At 51.8% G+C, this 15,321-nt stretch overlaps 1 protein-coding gene across 6 annotated transcripts in view; it reads right to left on the minus strand.

The window, feature by feature from the left end:
• Whrn (whirlin) overlaps positions 1-15,321 on the minus strand; it is an 87,385-nt gene that overhangs the window by 51,920 nt on the left and 20,144 nt on the right. For all 6 annotated transcript variants that reach the window (XM_036177941.1, XM_036177940.1, XM_036177939.1 and 3 more), the window contains exons 2-3: positions 10,458-10,676; positions 25-150 (exon numbers count right to left, since the gene is read on the minus strand). In XM_036177941.1, coding sequence (XP_036033834.1) covers positions 25-150; positions 10,458-10,676 — 345 coding nt within the window. The remainder of the gene's footprint in view (positions 1-24; positions 151-10,457; positions 10,677-15,321) is intronic.

Genomic DNA, 15,321 nt, shown 5'->3' on the forward strand with positions numbered 1-15,321 from the left:
GCCCATGGCCCATTGTCCCCTCACCTTGAGCCCACTGCTTTCTGCTTCGGAGCCTGGGTCCACACCAGTGATGTAAATGCCAAGGCCATACTCAGCTCCACCTCGGATTGTGAGGCCCAGGGACCGGCCATCCCCCAGCACCAGGTTTACCTATAGGAAGAAGAGAGGTAGGTGCATTAACCTGGAGGGAACCAAGCTCTGAGATGGGAAGGGCAGCACATCACAAAACTCCTCCTAAGCCCTGAAAAGCACAGGATCCTAACCAACAAAGAAGAGCAAGGCCAGGCCCCAGGGCCTGCCTCAGCCCTGCCCTGCCCTGCCCCTCTGCTCACTACACAAACACAGGCAATGCAAGGCACTACCCCCAAAGGCCCTTTAGCATTAACATCCCCAAGTGCATTTGCACATGAGGTTGGTGTACATTATCAGCACATCTTGGGGCTGCCATGAGCATCCACCTATGCCTCAGCCAAAGGTGACTTCTTGTTCCAGCGCTCAGCCCACATACTTCCTCATCTTTCCTCCATAGGACCAAGGCTTGATTTCAGCTTAGTGCCACTACCATTTGAACACAGAGGGACTCCAGCTCCCCAGGGAGCCTCCCACCTCTCCAGAGTCTCTGATACCACTGTTCTACTAGGCTACATTCCACACCTTCCTGCACACTCAGGGCACACCAACCCAGTACGTCCCCATGCTGATGTGGGGGCTGTGGAGATGCCTAAGCACTACCCTGCTCAGGAAGGGATCACAGTGAGGTGGAATGGGTCAGAGACCTTCAAATTTCAGCAGGACCAGGGCACAAGGAGGGACTTGTGAGCCACATGGCTACAGAGAAACTTAGGCGCAGACAGGGACCAAGAGGGTGGGGGCTTTCTGGAGAAAGTCTTTGAGGAGCTGAGAGGCTGAACACATGGGCTGGACTGTCCATGCTAGACAGTAGGAACACAAGCCTTGGAGGTGAGCCACAGGGGACCCTTAGGGGAAGAGGTGCATAGGGCAACACATACCTCAGGCATGCAAGGATTTATGGGAAAAAGAGGAGAGGCTCGGATAGCTCAAACCTAGCCCAGAGAGATAAAACACCCCCCCCCCCCAAAGAAGACTCATGAAAATGTAAGGGACTCAAGAAATGACAGGGTGAACACCTATGGTGTAAAGTGGGGGACATGACCTTCAGGCATCATGGAGGGCAAATGTCACTACTAGCTGTCTTTTTTGTTTCAATGATTTGTTTTTATTTTATGTACATCGGTGTCTTGCCTACATGTATGTCTGTATGAGGGTGTCGAGTCCCCTAGAACTGGAGTTACAGACAGTTATGAGCTTTCATGTGGGTGCTGGGAATTGAACCCAGGTCCTCTGGAAGAGTAGCCAGTGCTCTTAACCACTGAGCCATCTCTCCAGCCCCAACAATGAGCTGTCTTATTTTCCAAGGTCACTCAGCTAACAGTTACTGTTACAGGAAGGGCCTTTTCCTCCACTCCATTTCCTCATTTAATTCAGCATCCACCTGGGCAGAGGTCCCAAGGAAGACAGAGAAGGGAGGTCACTTAACCTCACTGTGTCTCGGCCCCATTATCTGAACTTGAGGACAAAGCTGGCGTCTGCCTGCTTTATATCGACCCAAGCACGCTGCCACAGGAAGCTTTAGTAAATGTCACAGGACATGTTCAATAAATGTGATCTGATGCTGGGTTGGTTCCACTTTGCATATGGTAAAGCTCCTGTAGGAAACAAAACAAAACAAAACCCTGCTGACACCAGGCAAGTGTACCTGGCTGTGGCCAGTCGGGTCTAGGTGCGGCCCTGGTCTGGGTCTTGGCCCTCTCCCCTGCTCTGTTCCTTTACCCCTGAGCAGCACAGAAGGGTGGGGAAGAACTCAGCTGTGACTCTGTGAGTGTTGTGGCCACTCATGATAGCCTTCCTCAAGCTAGGATGGAATGCACCAGGCCATGAGTCAGGGAGGATCAGAAAAAGACACGTTCTCCTGAACCCATGCCTCTGCAGACTCCCAGATCAGACCCAGGAGCTGCGGCCCAGACTTTAGGGTCTGCCCCCTACCTTGATACAGGACCCCTCTGAGGCTTATAAGGACTTCAGTTAACTTTGGTCTGATGCCCACCCTGGTTCCTCATCACATACAGGCTTGCGTATTTGGGAGGTGACATATGCTGGCTCCAGAGCCAGACTACTGCCGTCGATAACACTCAGTGGGTGTGTGGCCCTGCGTGGTGACTTTCATCCCCTGTGTCTCAGTTTCTTTGCCTAGACGTGGGATGGGTAGAGCTGTACTCAGACAACACTGGCTGGTGCTATCTGCAGGAAAGCACCAGAAGGCAAGCCACTGGCTAAGCTTCCAGAAGCAGGATCAATTCTTACGAGATAATGACCGATGGCCGTCTCACATCCTAGACAGACTGGTGGATATGATCTCATCCAGTCCTTCCATCCAGACATGATCCAGAGAACCCTGTGTCTGCCACAAGGTCCAGGCCAGGCATAGCCAGGGAATAGTGTGGCAGGGTCCCTGGAGACACCCCTGACAGCATAGGGTAATAAGAAAACAGAAAAGGGGATGTGGATTATATGAGCAGCCCCCACCCCCGAAGGTGGAGGAGATCCCCTGGGATGAAGGCTGGGGTGTTCATCAGTGAGGCTTCACCAGGAATCCCTTCCTGGGAACTGTCCTACTCAAAACCTTCCTCAGAACTGCAGTCATTTGGGGATCAGAGAAGCCCCTGCCGGGACAGCCATGCAACCCCCTCCTCCCTGCCAGGCCTGTGTCTTCTCACCACCACTGGTGTCTGGGCACCGAATCACTGTGGAACAAACTGTCAGCAGCTTAGGACCAAAGCATCCCTGAAGAGTGTGGACTGGGGAGGAGACAGACTCCCTTCTGGAGGCTCCAGGGCTGCGCCAGCTGGAGGGGCTTCTCTCAGCTCAGACATTAGAATCTTCCCAGGGGCTCCCTACTTCCAACATGACACTGTCTTTCCTCTGACTCATACCCTCCTATCCCTCCTCTGGGGACACTGGGGGCATTGGGCTGCCCAGATAACCCAGGACAATTCCCTATTTGAAGACCCTTCCCTGAGTCACCTCTGCAAAGTCTATCTGCTGCACCAGGCTTGTAAGTTCCGTGAGGGACTAGAAAAAAACCAAACCAAACCAAAACCAAAACCAAACCCAAAAAACCTATCTGTGTCCTTAGAGTCAGGCAGTATGCTGCTTCCCTGGCACCCTCTTATCAGCTTTCCACAGACCCTGGGCTTGATGGTATCGAAGCTTGGGAGCAAAGCTCTGAGAAACACACCCGAGAGCCTTGTGAACTGCAGGAAGGGAGGAACGTGACCATTCCACGATACAGTCTAGCCACTGGGTCATAAAGGACTCCATGTGGCTGGAGTGTGGTGGGGATGAGCAGAAGGCTGGGCCAGCACAAGAGGCCAGAGGGGGTGACAGGCTCAAGCTAGTGTTTAGAGTGGATGGAGAAAAAGAAGCCAGGTCAAGTTCTGGAGACCCCCACCAGATGGGACGAAATCCAGAGATGGGCTTCAGACAGCGGTAAGGGTGAGGCTGCCTGGGGCCAGCAGGTAGCTTCAGCCTCAAGACTGCTCCCTGGGCCCCTGCAGGCCCTTCCAGTTCCAGGACACAAGGATCTGAAGATTCCACGGGCGGGAAGCAGAACCACTGGTGAGACTGCACCCGAGCCCAGGACACTCGGACAGCAACGAGTGCCTGAGGCAGCCTCCCTGAATCCCAGAGGTGAAAACAGAGCACCCCTCATCTCCTTGACACCCCCCCCCAACAAATCCTTCACATCAGAACAGAATGAAATTTGGATCACAGAAGTATAATAAACCTCTATCAACCACGGGGTGATTTGCTTCCATCACCCGCTGGAAATCCAACCAGTGTTTGACGTGAGCAGAATTCATTTATGGGGAGAAAATGACAGTGTTCTTGCCAAGCAGAGAGAACACCACTGCTGTGATGTGTTTACTAGAATAGGAACAAATCACCACCAGAGTCACTAGACTCGGCCCTCGTCGCCGTGGAGGTGGTGCTCAGGTTGCTATACAGTCCCTCCATTAATGTCACTCCAATGTTTCGGTCACCAGTCTCACTTTCTAGAGAAGGAAACAGGCTCAGTCCTCACTAGGTGGCAAAGTGATGGGGCCATGATCCACACAGGCCTGAGTTCAGTCAGGGGCCTTGTTCTCCACTACTGGGTACCCGGGGGCAAGCCTCGTCACGTCTCTGTCTTCCTGCTCCCCCATAGGCAAGATGAGAATCATGTCAACTGCATGGGGCATGTGCTGCTGGCGGCCCAGCCGGCGGCCATCCCGTCATGTCTTGGGTTGAGTCCCGAGTCTGTCCAGAGAACAAAGGGGACTTTCCCCAAAGTCAGCATCCTTCCCTCTGGCAGCTCCAAAGCTCTTTGCTTCCCCTGCCAGGGTACCTAGGTGGCCCTGAGTCAGTTTTAGCTAAGAGGCATGGGAGTGGCTATCTGGTAGCGATTCTCAGAAAAACCATTCACTAAAAATGGTGAAGCAGAGACAGAGAGAGCTTCCTCGGGACCCAGCTGTGAGACACTACGGTGGTAGGAGCACGGTCGCAGACACGAAGCAATGAGCCTGAAGTAACGCCAGCAGCGAGAGAAGGGATGCTCACCTCCAGGCTAAGCTGCTGAGTGGCTGGCTACCTGGCCAGCAACACTGAGTTCAGCAATAAGAACGCTCCATGTTTAAAGTTCCTGTGACCTGGACGGAGTGTCTGTTATCTGCAGCCCAAGGGATTCCTAACACTTTCCATCCTTCAGAGCTGTGGTGAGGAGTAGGACTCTAAGATCCTCCATCCCCCTCTGCCCCAGCAGCAGCCTGAGCTGACGCGTGGCATCTGATGTACATCCGGTCCCCCTCTTCTCTAAGCTCTCTTCTTAAATCAGAATCTTCCAGCTCTGCAGGCTGTTAATGGTTTTTGCCTCCATCCCTTTTAACTTCAAAAAGGTCTCTCAGGAACCTTCTACCCACAGGATGGCAACACACACCTATGACCTTTGAATGGGGCCTTCTCTGCCCCCTCTAAAGTCATCCCACTGTATCCCGAGTCCTTCTTGGGGTAACCCACCCCTGAATAATATGCCACATGCCATTTGTTCCAATACCTCTGTGGCAGTCCCACATCCTGGCGGGTCACCCTCCTGGCTAGTGGCCATCTTTGTTCTTCACAGAGGGGGCCCCAATACCCAGGGTGGTTTGGGGCCCCTCAGAGGTATTTGATCAGTATTCTGGAGAGAAGGATATGAAAGGCACCTCATTCCTCCTTGGCCTTTGAAAGCTGATGCTGTTATTAAAATGAATTGCCACATCCCCCGCACTGCACTCTGAGCTTATGTGCAGTTATTCTTCATGCAGGCTGGTGGGAAGGTCCCCAGGTCATGTACAAAGGCACTTAGGTGGTCCACTCAAGTTTAAATAGCTTGTTCCAAGTCAGTGATAGAAACTTCTAGAAGCAAGCTTCCACCTGGTGCTGCTGAGGCCGGCCGGTCCTGCTTTTCTGTCTGCGAAGAGCCTTGAGCTGCTGCAGGCTCTCACTGCTCATCCCAGAGGGAAGTTGCAGTGTGAGAAACTACAGTGGGGTGTCACAGATGCTGACCAAGATACTCAATGTCATGAGCAGTGCAGCCCAGTATCTATGGCTGTGTGGAGGCCAGCTCTAAGGGCCAGGGTCAGGGGATACTGAATAGTTAGAGACCAGTCTGAAAATGCAAGGGAGGCCTGCCTCAGCCGCTCACCAGCAGTGCGTCCTGGAGCAATGCACTCTGCCCCTGCATGCCTCAATGCTCTCATCAATACTAATGACCCTGTCTGCAAGAACTGAATAGCTCTGGCCTTTGAGCCAAATGATTCCACAACTCCCCACAGAAATCCTGAAGCTGTAGCTGGGGTAAACAGCCAAGCAGCAGGCTGGTGTCCATCAGGAGAAGAGTGACCTCCCTCAAATAAAAACGGAGACAGCGCTATGACACGTGTACGCCAGTAAGTGCAGAATTCTTGCAGCATTGGGGCTGCTACACATGTGCCAAGGCTAGAACATCTCACTTTGACACACAGGACACAGGAACAGAGAGTCCCCAGTGCAGCCCGCTCCCCAGTGGAGGGACACACACCCTAGAAATGGGTCTGGAAGCCTCCTGCTCATTCTTTCTACTCCAAAGGGGCCCAGCAACGCTCGCTCTCCCTTCCATCCAGCTGCCTCCCGGCTCTGCCTTCTTCCTGTCCAGCCAACATCCCAGGTCAGGGCAACGCACACCATTTTCACAGCCAGCTGCTTCCAAGATGCAGGTGTGTTCAGTGCAGGAACTCTCTCACCCTGGAGACACGCACGGAGAGAGCAGGGTGTGCAAACCCTGATGAGACAGGGACCTACCTCCAAGTTGGTTTCCGGCTCACCTTGGCTACAACCAGCCACGTCCTCACTGGCTCCGAGACTCTCCCGGCTTGCCCTTGGCCAGTTTCTTCCCTTCGTTTAAAAGAGTGTGATCTTTTTCACTCCCAGGACCTGGCCAAGGGTCTCTGCAAACTTGGAATCCATTCTTTTCATCTCCCCTATGGTCTGTGTCCTGCATGAAAGCACCCTCACGCACCAGCGCTCCCAGCCTGGATCTCAATACATGGCTGCACAACCAAATGACACCACTTAGGACCTGTCTTATCCTTTCAAATGTCTGTGCCACCATCACCTGTCCCCTCTGCCTGCAGCTCCTTCCCAGGGCCAGCCCCATACTGTTTCTTCTGGGAATCATGCCTCAATCGCTCTCAGCAGCGAGGCAGGCACCCTTCCCTATCCTTTACGCACCTCAGGCAAAGTGTCGGGACAAGGTCTTCTCTGCACCCAGGTTCTTCAGAGGCATCCTAAAAGTGCCACCTCACTCTGGGGTGGTGGAACAGGGTGCCGGCTAGAATGGAAGGCTTGGGAAGGGGCAGGCTGGCCTTGCTTACACTCTGCTGTGTCCCAGCTGTGACCTCCAGCCCTGTCATCAATCTGCTAAGGTGTCACATAAAGGTCCATGGTGAAGACAGATGAGGGAAAGGCCGACCTGTGTTAGGGTGACTGATGGCTCACAGACAGAGAAGAGACACCAGGTCCTAGTGTGCTGTGGATGGAAGAAAACAGCACAGCTGCTGTGGAAAATGGCACAGCAGTTCCTTAAAAAAAAAAAAGAAAAAAAAGAAGAAGAAGAAAGAAAGAAGCCAGGTAGGTGGCACATACTGGCAACCCCAATAGTAAGAGGTGAAAGCCACAGACAGCCTGGACTACATGACAACCCACCCTTATAACCACAACCAGGGGCTGGGGGATGGTTTAGTGGATAAAGTGTTTGCTGTGTTGGCACCCAGCCCCCGTGTGAAAAGCTGGGTGTGGTGGCTTGTGTGCCTGCAACTCCAGAGCTAGGGAGTGGCAGGGGACAGAAGGATCCAGGGAGCCTGCTGGCCAGTTAGCCTCACACTCACACTGAGCTGAAACAGTGAGCTCCGGATTCAGTGAGAGACACTGATGGAGGGAGGCAAGCATCCTGATGGGACCTGCAGCCTCCACAGGGGCATGCACGGTTGGGGCTAGCTGGGAAGAGGAAAGGGGCCAGTAAAGTGGGAGGGGTACAAGAGAGGGTAAGGGAGGTAACTATGGTCCATAAATACATCGTATGCATGTATGCGTGGAAATGACATAGAGAAACCGCACTGTCACGTTGAGTTAACATAAGCTAATAAAACATTTTTAAAACATCAAAACAGAAACAAAAACGAAGAAGCCAGATGTAGTGGTGCACACCTATAATCCCAGCAGTAAGAAGAAGGTAAAGGGGCTGGTTGAGAGCACTTGCAGAGAATGTGGGGTGGGGGTGGGGGTGGGGGGATAGTAGGGTGGTGGCTCCCAGCCATCCATAACTCCAATTCTAGGGGATCCAGTACCTTTTCCTGACCTCCATAGGCATCAGGCATGCATGTGGTACCCATACACACATACATGTAGGCAAAATACTCATGCACATAAATAAAGTAGGTAAAAGTAGGAGAATGAGGAGTTCAAGGCCATCCTTGGCCAAATAGCAACTTTGAGGCCAGTCTGAATTACACGAGACATTGTTTAAAACAAAACAAAAATTTAGACCCAGTATAACCATGCAATTCAGCAGTGCCCAACGAACTGAGAGTGGGCACTCAAAGATGTATCTGCATGCTGTGATCACGGTGGCAGTGCTCACAGTGGATAAAATAAGGACCTGCCCCTGATGCCCACCAACAGGTGAATGCAAAGCAAAGTGTGGCGGCTCCTCCTCCATCCCACACTGAAGGTCCACGTCCTCAAATCCACACTGAAACCTAGTCTCCATGCTAGGTTTGGAGAGGTGGGTGTCGTGGAGACAGCCGTTAGGATTGGGATTACTGTGTTCATGAAACGACCTTGAAACCTTCCCTACCCACTCCAGTGGTGCTTTCATTGCCACTGTAGAAAGGGGACCAAGATATAGGTTTTCTTTATCTTGCTTTCTGGGATCTTACCTTTAACCTTCCACCCTCTGGCTCAGATTCTGGTGCTACATACCCTCCAGGTGGTCCCAAGGGCTCAGGAAAGTACTCTGTACAATGATCCAGCCACATGAGTTTGGGGCCAGCCAAAATTACAGCAGTTTCAGCTCTGAGCTCAGGTTCTGCCCAGGGTGGCAGCTTCAGAAAAGAACGAAGAGAATTCTCTGCCTAATGCTGCAAAGCTAGCCTTGACCATCACCCAGGTGGCTGATAACACCTCAAGGTGGCCAAAAGTGGGTGTGTCCCTGGTAGGGAGGCATAAAGGCCTGCCTGCTGGCCACCATCCTATGCACAGCAGCTAGGCTCCCAGATTCCATCACCTTCCCACAATCCACTGTAATTTTCCTGTGCCCTTCATACTGATGTTTGAGCAAAGAACACAAACCACTTTAAGTAAATGTTATGGTCTTATCGACAGGAAAAAGAGAGCTGAGAAAGAGTCTGTGGAGGAAGGAGCTTGGTCCCAGACCCCCAGCTATGTGGCCTCCTGTCTGTAAGGATCAAGGTCCTGGACAGAGGCTGTCAGGAAGGAGTGACTGTTATTTGTGATCCCAGAAGCACCCATGGTGCGCAATGCAAATAGAACTGTGCAAACAGCACCCAGAGAGGTTAAGGCTTCAGGGGGTCCATTTCAGTCATTTCCCATAGGAAATAGCTCCCTCTCTGGAGGAGGAAAAAGGCTCTATAGGGGACATTTACTGATGCCTGGCCTCCTTTGGGTTATAGAACCCCTTTCCCCACCAGCTAGAGGGCAGGCAGTCCTATTAATCAAGGTTCAAGGCATCCTGCCAGCCACAAAAGATGCTCCCTCCATGAAACAGAAGACTGGAAAGGACGGATGTGGGATCATTGTGGTAGGAGCCCTTCTGCAGATGCACCCTGAGTTCTCAGCTCCACTCTGGGGTTACTCACACTCTTCTAGTACATTCTCAAATTCCAGAGTCAGTCACGTTGGTTTGTGCTGTTTACAGCCCAAGACCTCCACTGTCCAAGGCTCTTCCAGGATCGTGATGCAGACTGTGGATAGTCCATGCCTGGATCTGGACCCCTGAAGAGTCCAATGTATATAAAGTTCACATGTAAAGGCATACCCCAAGCTCTCTCTCCTCCCCTGTCCTGGGTGCTAAAGCAGGGGCCTACTGTGGCCCAGATTCAACTATCAGAAGGGACCACACCTTAGGTGTGGGGGAACCAGCCCCCACTTTTACGACTCAAGGTTATACTTGAGCAGGGAGAAGTGGGAAATATTTAGATAGAAAGAGATACCTAGATGACGAGAGGAAAGCCAGAAACACAGGATAGCCTTGGGAGGGCCTGGGTCAATACCCACCAACCCAGAACTTTATTCAAAAGGGCTTTTTATAACAATGCCAAGGGGAAGGGCAAAAGACCTCCCCCATGCTAGATACAGCCAAGTGTAGATCCTTCCAAACACCTGGTACCCAGGCCCATGGTCCAATCCATCCCCTCACGTAGTCCTGCTGGGCAAAGCCACTAGGAAACCTCGGTAGGCCCCAACACTTAGGAGCTGGTGGATGGTGGGAATCTATATCCCTGAACAAGTCTTAGAGCAGAGCCGTATACCAGACCAGAAGGTCCCCTCCATTCTGCTGTGGTAGACAGGTTCACATCAAGCCACAGTACTGCACTACTCTGTGGCAGCAGCTTATCCTAGAAGGCAATACACACCTTATAGGTCACAAGCAGAGGTCAGGGAGAATGAACTTGAGGCATGCAAAAGAAGTAACAAAGCCTGGGTCCTTCCTTCTAGCCTCGAGGGAGCTCCCGGGTGCATAAGCAGCTTGGAAACCCAAGGCCTCCCCAAGTCCCACTGTCTTTGCCCATTTAGGCGGATCTCACCTTTTTCTCCTCTCCACTCTGCAGGAGGTGTAGGGCACTCCTCCGGTCATTCTCCTGCTGTCTCAGGGTGCTGCCATGGGGCTGGGGCAGGCTGGAGGGAGGGGATGTGCTGCGACCCTGGGGGTCCACCCAGGTGTAGATGTGGTTGGTGACATAGCCCCCGGGGATACGCCCAGCTGAGTACACAGACAGCACCAGCTTCTTGGAGCCCTTGAGAGCCTGAAGAGAAGGGGACACACAGTTAGAGGGAAGGGGGCACTCCCACTCTGCCATTGCTTTACCTCCTATCAAGAATGCACACATGGAGGAGGAGCAGCCGGGCCTCAGCCCCATTCCCCACCTCACCCCCAAACCCTTAGTGCTGGCATGTGAAAGCGGAGCATCTGTCCTGCCCTATTTCAAGTGATCCAAATACAAAGTCATCTCTCAAGACACCTGCACAGAAGACAGAGAGCTGAGAGACCCGAGGCTGCTATGGGTATAAGGCCCGAATGCAGGGCTGGCCCTACGCTGGTGTTGGAGACCTTCCTTGGCTTTGGAGTGTGCCTCCTGTAGGGACTCACTTTTTGACACTGCTTGTGCATACAGTTTGGTTATGCTGAACACCGATCCTGGAAAGAAGGGGGTGTCCCCAAGGTGACCCTTTGAGGACGTCTAGAAGCTTGGGCCTCATCTGGACCTCACAAATGTCACTCATCTGAATCTGAGCCATGGGGTTCAAGGACAGTCTGCCCACTAGACCCATAGTTTCCACACCCAAAGGGTCATTCAGCCACAGAACAAAAGTGGCTTTGTTTTGAGTTTGTTTTGTTTTGAATGCATCCAGGGGCCTGGGGGAGTGGCTCAGTGGTTAAAAGCATTTGTCATGCATAAGTGAGATTAGATCCCAATAATTCTAGTCAGGCTGACATGGCAACCTCCTGTAATCCCAGCAGTTGGGGAGCAGAGACAGGATCCGCAGGGCAAGCTGGCTAGCCAAACAAGCTAACTCACAAACTGGAAAGAACTGAGAGACCCCACCTCAATAAATAAAGTGGAAGGTCACCGAGGAAGGCATCAAATACCAAATTTGGTCTTCCACGTGCATGCATACCTGCACGCACACATATCTGAGGCTTGTTTTAAAGTCTGCATCTGTCCTGAACATATGCACCATTTCCTGCTAGCATTCTCTAAACAGTACACCCAGCATACTTGCGTTGCACTTAGATTGCCTTGGGTGTAAGTCCTCTGGAGATGCTTTAAAGTCTACCAAGGGCATGCTATACTGCTTTATGTTTTTATTGTACTTATGTGTGTTTGTCTATACATGCACGTACCGTGGTACATGTACAAGCGTGGAGGTCAGAGACCAACTGTGGGAGTTAGTTTTCTGCATCCACCATGTGGGTCCTGGGGATCAGGCTCAGGTCGCCAGATTGGGAGGCAAGCTCCTTCACCCACTGAGCCGCCATCTCCCTGGCCATTTTACAAAAGGGTCTCAAGCATCAATGCATTCTGGTGCCAACTTGCTACATCTTCTAAGGGACAGGAATATATGCTGAATATGTGTGAAACTCTTTAGCTAACTATGAACCTGCCTGACAGTGGTCTCAGGACCCCAATAAAATACTAGAGAAGAGAGTCAAAAACAGAAACATCGATACCAGCAGCTTAGCACTGACAAAGGGCCACATGTGGCACGCATCCCACCCCACACCTGGTACAATCTCAAGGAATCCTCATGGAACCCTATCATGGGTAAAGGACCCTGCCCCGCACCCCCCCCAATAAAAGCCAAAGCCATAAACTGAGCTCAGAGTTGCAGGAAGTCAGCCATTTGGAGATTGTATAAGCTAAGCAGCTGCCCCCACTGCAGACACCAGGTGGTTCAAATGAGACAACAGATCCGGCAGTTTCAATAACAGCTTGTTTAAATAAAAATGCTGACTTCCCCTTTCTGCCCCTAGTGAAACTCCCCCACCCGATTCCCTGTTCCTTAACTACAAAATCCTCAGTTTGAAGCATGTAATCTGCGTTCTCCTGAACTCTGGCCATTGCTGGTGGTGGGTCCTGTACCCTGATCATGGTGCAGCCAGCTCTTGAGACATCATCACCTCTCAGGTAAATAAGGCGGTTCTAGCTGTGGGGACGTCTAAATTCTTGTCCTTCATTTCTTCCTACAAACTTAATTCTTACAGTGATGGGTGGAGAGGGATCGGCCACTTTGGTGAGGAAAGGCAGGAACTCATGGCCCACACGCACAGTAAGGGGTTCCTTTCACACAGCTACTAACTTCAAGTGTAGATACCATCTTTGCTGTACCATCTGCCAGTATAAAGATGGAGAAACACAAGGAGTAAGGAGTAAGCCAAAGACTATGCCCTGGGGCAGAAGCTGAGGTCAGCCATATTGCTTTCCCACAATGCACCTGCAGCAGAGATGAAAGCATGGATTCTGGGAGACAGTCACTTTGTATTGGATTAACAGTCCCAGTATGTAGCTCCACCTCCCCCCACTTTAGACACTGAAGCCCTATTTTAGTTAATGTGAGGATGGGGACTTTGCAGGGCAGGGGTGGTAGTGGTGGGGTGAAGGGGTGGGGGGTGAGTGAGGCCATGAGGATGGGGTTCTTATGACGAGATTGGTGGCTCTACTGGAAGAGTGGGTACACACACCAGAGCTTGGTTGCTTCCCTTCCTCTATACAGGACACGGGAAGAAAAGCGGTCCTTTGCAAACCTGGCAGGTCACCTGATCACACCTACGTGCTGTCTCAGGCTCCAGCCTCAGGAAACACAAGCAAATCAGTTTCTATGATGGAAGCCACCCACTGTGTGATATTCTACTATGGCAGCCCCAGCTGACAATGCATCCCACAGTCGGGGCTGGTCTGAAGGTTTCTTCAGGCACTGGACTTGTATACCACCAGAGGAGTGTTCTGACAGGCTTTGCCAGGCTGTGGACATGACGTATTCTAATGTTAAGTAGGGTCAACAGGCTACAAATCATGGATGGCTTCAAGCACGACCTCAGTTAATTCAGGAGAAAAGTCATGCAAGAAAGCAGAACACCAGAGAGCACCAATGCCCAGCACCTCCTGGGTGGGACTGCCAGCGGCTAGTATTTTGCTTTTCTTCTCTTGCAATGTTTTCCAAATGTTCTACAATGAAAGCACACTGCTTTCAATATAAGAAAGTAAGAATACAACCTAAATTGGGGACTGAACTGTTACCCTCTTCTCTGGGCTCTATGAACTCCACAATCCTCAAGGAACAGTGACAATGAGGGGGTGAGGTTTCTTTCAGACAGCAAGGGGCTGTGGCTCTCCCAGGGTGGGGCCTAGCCCTCCCGTCCACAGGCAAACGCCAGGCCCCGGTGGGGTGGATAACAAGCATGGCCGCTCTCCAAAACTCTTCTTAGAAGGGATTTGTGAGCTGATGAGCAGGGGAAGACTCACAGTGTTCTTGAATATTTCCCAGGGCTCCCCTGACAGAACAGTGGGGAAAAATCAAACCTTTGTTAGGTTGAAGGTGCAAGGAGGGAAGAAGGGAGGGCCTGAGATCTACCGGCTGTGTTTCTGCTCCAGAAAACAGTGAGTGCTGGGGTGAGATCAGCAGAAGCGGAGGCTGCCCACATCCTCTGCGCCCTCATCTTCCTGAACTTCTCTCTTCCCTGCCTGCTGATGCTGTTACACAAAAAACAAAGCAAAACAAAAAAACAAAAAACAAAACAAAACAAAAAACCAGAGATCTCTGTCCAGTGCTCTCCCAACTAGCAGGAGTCCTCCATCCCATCCTAGGCACATGATGAAATTAAGCCTGGTTAATCACCCTGCAAGGCCCAACCAAGACCCTACTGTGCACTGGACCTGTTCTCACAACACTTGGGGAGACAAAGCAGCTCCTGGTATACAGTAGGTCCTCAAGATGGTTATAGACTGGTAAAGATGCGGTATGACCGCTCACACAACAGGTCCTCATGGCGTTTGTCCTTGCTGAGGGGCAAGGCATCATCAGGTAGCATGGTAGGCCTCAATGACACCTGCAGTCTGCTAACAGGCGAGACATCACTCAGCGCACAGTAGGACTTCATGACACCTGTGCCTGATGAGGCAAGGCATTGTCTCTGATATAAAATATGTCCCTATGACACTCGTAGACTGATGAGAGACAAAGCTTAGGTCGTCACACAGTAAGTTCTGAGAAATGGGTGACCGGCCTGACTTGGTGATAGCATACACAGCACCCCACAAGAAGTCACAGCCACCATAGGCGCCATCATGCAGTCAGGAGGATGACAATGGGAGGAGCACATCGATTGCCCAGGCTAGCAGAAAGGGTCCAGCTTGCACTATCTACTGAGGCACTGGGCTGGTGGCCTGCCCTCTCAAAAGCAATATGTGTGAATGGGGAGAGGGACCACCCCCTGTTGGGGTGGTGTGGGACAAACAGGCATGAAATCCACCGCCTATGCACTCAGCAGGTGTTCAGCAGACAGCAGAGCCCCTTCCTGCCTCGCCTCCCTGGGGGACTCTCCATGGAGAGGAATCCACAGAAAAGCATCGTCCAAGAAGTCAGAAGGAAAGCGAGGGAAGAAGAGAATGGCTGCAGCGAACGTCCGCAGCAGCAGCAGCATCTGTATTCTCTCGCAGGCAACGGGTCGACTCCTCTTGGTCACTTCTATAAATAGGCAGGCAGCGACCTTGAGAAGGAGAGGAGGTTACTGCCTTTGATGAGAACACCATTGTTGGTGCTGCCGAGGTGCGGCCTTGAGTGCCCACGCCAGAGTTCACATGCTGCCTGCTCTTACATTTTACAGAAGGGCTACCTGAAAACCTGAGAGGGGAAGGGACAGAGAGGTGGGGGTACATGACACTGCTCAGG

Source organism: Onychomys torridus, chromosome 2 (assembly GCF_903995425.1).
Source record: "Onychomys torridus chromosome 2, mOncTor1.1, whole genome shotgun sequence".
Classification (NCBI taxonomy): domain Eukaryota; kingdom Metazoa; phylum Chordata; class Mammalia; order Rodentia; family Cricetidae; genus Onychomys; species Onychomys torridus.